This window comes from Lepidothrix coronata, unplaced genomic scaffold (genome assembly GCF_001604755.1).
Source record: "Lepidothrix coronata isolate B3197 unplaced genomic scaffold, Lepidothrix_coronata-1.0 Scaffold116, whole genome shotgun sequence".
Classification (NCBI taxonomy): domain Eukaryota; kingdom Metazoa; phylum Chordata; class Aves; order Passeriformes; family Pipridae; genus Lepidothrix; species Lepidothrix coronata.
Genome location: NW_016690296.1, coordinates 344,503 through 350,502, shown reverse-complemented (window position 1 = coordinate 350,502; position 6,000 = coordinate 344,503). Strand labels below are relative to the sequence as shown.

Below are 6,000 nucleotides of genomic sequence, written 5' to 3'. Positions count from 1 at the left end.
GCCCGGGGGCTGGGAATCGAACCCGGGTCGCAGTGGTGAGAGTGCAGCACCCTAACCACTAGACCACCAGAGGCCCCCTGGACAGACTAGGGAAAAGTAAGAAACATGAGGAAAACCTGTGAGTGGAAAGGAACTTTACAATTGCTACTTCACATGGCACAAACAGGAAGGTGACACACTTTGCAGCACAGAGCCTGTTCACTCATCCCCTTGGCTTGGAATAAAAGAACACTTGGCAGAAAGAGAGCAAGAGGAGGGAACAGAATGAGCACAGTCCCCATGTTTTCCCCATTGCCCTTAAATCCCTCTAATTACTGCGCTTCAGTTCCTCCTGAGATGGAGTCTCATCTCTCCAACTTTAGTGTCTGCTCTGCTTGCACTGAAGTCACTGCAGGTTTACAAACCAGAACCCCAATTAATATCCTCTTTTCTGCCTTGACACCCACGTGGTCCAGCAGTAGAAATAAAGTGTCCGTGGAGAAAACAGCACACGGCCCGCTGAGCTCATGGATGTGATCCTTGTCAGCCATTTGATTTCCAGTTTACACTGTTCACAGACAATAATGAATACTCACAGGTTACACTAAGTCCCAGATGAGCTTCAGAACCAGAGGAACTTGGGGGAACAGCAGCAGGAGGTTGGAGTAAGTGACTTCCCGAATGGTTCTGTGAACCCAGCACCACAGGGAACCTCCTCCACTCATCACTCCTGAGCTTATCTAAAATCCCAAGACCCAGTGCTGGGTTTATGGTTGGACTTGATGGTCTTAGAGGTCTTTTCAAACCTAAACAATCCTATGATCCTAAAAGGAAGCTTTTTAACAACTACCTGTTGATATCAATTGGTTTTATACCATTTTACACCACACACACACCCTTTTAGACACAGCCTGCACAGTCTTGACTTTAATAAATATGAATATAAAGGCAAAGAAAAATATGAGACAAAAAAACTCCCCTCACCTCAGTAGCTGTGCTTTGGTTGGCTCCATTCTCCAGGAGATACTTCACCACCTCAATGTGGTTCTCTTGAGCTGCCATGTACAAAGGAGTAAAGCCATTCTAGGAAGAACACAGGAGAAAATATTCCGTTAAGGAAAGGGGAATACACCAACTATAACAAACCACAAAGAAATACACAAAATGCACTTGTGGGTTGTTTTTTTTTCAACTGAAATGCTTTAAGTGCGTAACAGAACAACTTTGTATTTGTAACTTCAGATGGTAATGTTTAATGCCATTAAAACCCACAGAACTCTACGTGCTTTCTCACTCATTTTCTCCTGACACGTATTTTACAGCAGCGATGGCCACAGTAATTATTAATACAGCTATTCCTTGCTGATAGTGCTCAGGGACTGCAAAGCTGCCTAGAAGGTTTTATGAAAGCTGACAGGAAAGCAAGAGTTTCCTCCACTTATTACATTGACTTGAGCAAAGACGTCATCCCCTGGAGACCGTGAAGTCCATACCTCCCGACAAGCTCGGCAGAGACGGCCAAGCCTTAACATACTACATCAAATTCTGTAATACATAAAACATGGCAAATCACCCACCACAAAGGAACTCAGCCTTGCAAAGGAACCACTGCGTTTCTGACCATACAGCAGGTTCATCTCTCATTTAATTAATAACATACATTAAAGTGTTCTAAAGTTATTAAAAGAATTTGCTTCGGATAAAACAGTAATTAAAAAAATTCTTTTTAAGTTAATCAACCTACTTTGATTCAGGTAAATTCATTAGAAATTCAAGTCCTTTCTTCCCATTAAAATATTTTAATGCAAACAATTTCAATTTATTACCTACAAAATCCTGACAAAACAAAAGCATGGAAGTGAGCTGCCAGCCTGATTAATAACTTTTTTCTAAGAGATTTTAGGATTGCTCAAAAGAGCTTATAAAAATCTTCAATATTCTGTAGATAACTGAGTAACATGAGAGGACATAATCACCTATACTTCTGAAAACATTCTTCTGCCTTAGAGTGGCACTTTTAGATAAAACATAAACCCTAAACCAGACCTCGAACATGCAATTTATTTGTAATTTATTTTATTATCTGGTGTGGTGTCACACTGAATGATAGGCTTTGTACATTCACACATGGGGTCAGAATTAATGCAGTGATAACTAACAACCTTGTTTCAGAGAAGCCAATATTACTCCTTCTAAAAAATCTGCTGTGCAAACATTCCAGTAATTTCCTATTGAAATGAAATCTCATTTTTCAGTCACTATATAACACAGAGATTGTAGAACTGATGTCTTTACAAACCCCCTCTGTGTTTACAAATGTAGAAGATTGTTCAGGCAATAAACATCATTTATGTTGTGGTTGTCATGTATGATATATGTCATATATGTTGTAGCAAGTCTTTTAATACTGCTTTGCATAATATTCTGACGTTTCCATCGACAATCTCGGGGCACAGAATTAAAAAATGGCACCCAGAGAACAGTTAACAGCAGTTCAATGCCAAGACTGGGGGATGTCTTTTGAGTGGCTTTGCACAGGAATCAGTTATTATCCAATATTCTCAGAAATTACTCCAAGGAGGGAACAGAATCCTCTTACAGTCACAGGCAACATGTTCTGCAAGTCCACCACACCACAGGACCATCACTTGAAAGGTTCCTGCAATTCTGGAGAAAAAACCTGGAGAATTCATTTAGTAAGGACAAACACAAGTTTCTCTGCTATTGCGGGAAAAATGAACTCTGCACATGGGGAATGATGAGTTAGAGAAGAATTCTGCAGGAAAGGACCTGAAGGTCACAGTGGTCTTCCAAAGCATCACTGGTCAAGGAGCTCATGCTGCAGATAATAAAGGCAACCTCCACACTGGCACAAAAATGTATCTCCCCAAGGAAGGTATTTTTCTTTGAGAAAAGACTAATAATTGGTGGTGTTCTGCCTGTAAAGGGCAAACAAGGAAAACAAGATAACAGTCCTTAAAGAGAAGGGTAAAGGTCTGTTTTGCATGATCATGATGACTACAATGAAAAAGCACAACGTTTACAAGGTTGCTGGAGGGAAAATTCAGGCTGGACATCAAGAAAAGCCTCTCAACAGGAAGGTCAGTCCCTCCTCCCAAATCCCTGCTCAAACCAGGCAGCAAATTAGATGCACATGGAAACAGGCTCTCCCATGGCCACCCTGGGGCAGGAGCAGGTGAGTCAGGGAGTGCTGGTCTGGCTGCTTCTCCGATGGCTCTTTAACAGAGAGGGAGGAAGAGGAGATCTCCTTGCCACAGAAAACACAGGAACATCGTTCCCAGTGGAACTGGGAAGGTACAGGGGCTTGCCAGGCACAGGCACGAGCTGGCAGTGGGAACTGGGAACAGATTGAGTTCTTTTCCACGGTACTTGTGCAGAAAACACAGAGGAACCTGCAGGTAACCCAGTTGGCTCACTGTGGCCTTTTTCCTTCCCACTCCGGAAAGAAACAATCCTTTATCCTTCCCACTACAGAAAGAAACAACATGGCAACCTATTGGGTAGAACTAAGAGTAATTTTCCACCCGCCTCATCAGCTTTTTAATATTAAAGTCTCATTTTCTACACGTAATACATGCCATTTGTAAAGTCCTTCTAGCACTGCATATTACAAGGATCATGCCAACTAATATAAATTGGGGGAATATGACGATTTTCAAGCCAGAGTAAATCAATTTGCTTAAAAGCTTTGAAGAACATAATTTTTTTTTTAATCAAGTCCCTGGTTCTGGAACAGAATTAGGACTATAAATCCCGGATTAGGAGACCATAAACAATGGATATATGTGACTTCATGACGGTTTAGCACCAAGAAGTACTAAATGTTTTTCCACACAGTGATCCAGAGGAGTGCCCATCATATCATACCTGTGCTAGAATCACACCTGAAACTGCAGCAATCAGGGGTGAGGAAATTCTTCCACATAAGATCATAGTATCTTTTTTTTTTTCTCTTCAGGCTTTAATTATAGTCTAAAAGTACTGTATATATTTCCTTGAAATCCAGCTTATTTTGGGAATTACAACAACATGGGAAGATCTGCACGCAAAGCTACCAATATGCTGGAAAAAAGATCCCACTGAATTTTTCCCCCTGGCAAGGTCAAGCCTGATTGTTAATGCTGGCAGGGAGAAGTCTGCTTTCTCAGGCTGCTTTCAGTGAAGCTCTGGTTTCAGAGCTTCTAATTGCAGCGTCCTTGACCTCAACACTCCTGGCCCTCGGCCAGAGAACTCCTATTTTAGGATTCCCAACATGCCTGCCCTCCTGGGCAGAGCTGTGCCCAGCGGGATTGCCTGTTAGGCCTGCTGGAGCTCTTCCTTCTCACCTGGCCACTAGACCCCAGGAGTCTCATGCATCCTCCCAGTCTGCCTGGCTCCTGGGATGTGTCTGTCTGTCTGTCTGTCTCCTACACAGCAAGTGTCTGCCTCTACCAGAAAGCCCTGCGGCTGAATGGGAACGCCCACACAAAAGCAGATCATGCCCGAAGTTTCCTTTCCTCTGGTCAGTCTAAAATCCCTTTTTCCCAGTTCCTCATCACTTAGTTTCCAAGAGCTGTATTGCCAACACTTGACTTCTCTGTTCTGCTTCCAGAGATTCTTCAAAGCTCGGGATCCCAGATCTCTCCAAACTGAACGAAACATGTTTTCCCTTGGCTTTTGTTTCACTTTCCCTAAGTGTTTCCACCAAATCCATGACATGCTGGTTCGTGATTCTGCATGGAAGTACAGCAAGGGAGACTGACCTCTCCCCTCAGCATGGGGAGTGGCACAGAGAGGGTTTATTGGGCCAGGGGTGGGGAATTATTACTTCAATAGATTTCCCTTCCGTTTACAGCCCTGTACTGCAAAAATACAGCCCGGAATTAAAGTAAAAATATCGACTGTGACCTGGAAAAGGAGAAGTGAATTGTAATGGGTAATCATGTTACATTTGTGTGCTTACATTCTTTGCATCTTCTGAAAAACTGAAATTAATTGTGTAATGATATGTAACATTCACTTCCAAACAATGGGTTCATCAGAGTATTTGTAGTGAGGACAGAGTACTCCGATTTCATTATCCTCCCAAATGTGAACTGCAAGATGTTTACTGCTGTAATATAAAGTCAGAATGAGAAATTATCACTAAACAGAGTATATTTCATACCCCCTTCTTTCCACTACATTCACTGATTTAGTGGCTAATTGGAGAAAATGAGTAGCTCTCAATGATTCTTCAAGCTATTAATGCAAATTGGCAAGTCTATCTATGACTCAGAGTTTGTATCATTAAATTTTGCCCGAGCCCTAATGAAGAACACAGGCTGAAGGAGCAGAGGGATTATTAGAACACTGAGAAAATCATGCAGTTCTGTAGCTTGGTGGAGCTTTATTCCATGGCAGGCTTTCAAGGAACTTGGGTTCCTCTTTGTATGCAGTGCTGAATTATCAGACTTCAGTATCCATATACCCATAGTCTCTTATGTTCATATATATATACATATATATATTCAAATTGATAATGAAAAAAGAGAAAATAGAAAAACAGCATCTCTACATGTTGCCTTTTCGAAGAGGATTCATAAGAGTTCGCAACATCCCCTCTGATTAAATTTAAGTTGTTAATCTAAACCCGGATGCACAAACCTATTTTATTTGAAAGGCCTCCAGGAACTGCTTAAAACTGTATCAGAAGATCACTGAGGTTCCCAGGACAGAAAAGAAAAACTGGCACCTCATCCAATGGTTTACACACAAGTGCTCATTTCTACTTACTCAAAAGGAAGGGATAGTGACAAAAGGAATGAGACAAGGGCGAGACAAGCTTAGATTATTCCTCAAAAATAGCTCACACACATATTATAAAACCTGTGTGATTCATGGTTATGTGGTAAAACACTGCTTTATGCAGTAAGATCATGATCATTTGGGGGGCCTTCAAGTTCAAAAACTGTTTCAGAATTTTTTTCTGCTCTTCCAGAACAGTAAGTTCCTGATCTAAATCGTTATTCAGTGACACAC

General features: G+C 41.6%; 1 protein-coding gene across 4 annotated transcripts in view; it reads right to left on the bottom strand.

The window, feature by feature from the left end:
- ANK2 (ankyrin 2, neuronal) overlaps window positions 1–6,000 on the bottom strand; it is a 193,086-nt gene that overhangs the window by 101,775 nt on the left and 85,311 nt on the right. For all 4 annotated transcript variants that reach the window (XM_017825067.1, XM_017825068.1, XM_017825069.1 and 1 more), the window contains exon 5: window positions 964–1,062. In XM_017825067.1, the coding sequence (XP_017680556.1) occupies window positions 964–1,062 (99 nt within the window). The remainder of the gene's footprint in view (window positions 1–963; window positions 1,063–6,000) is intronic.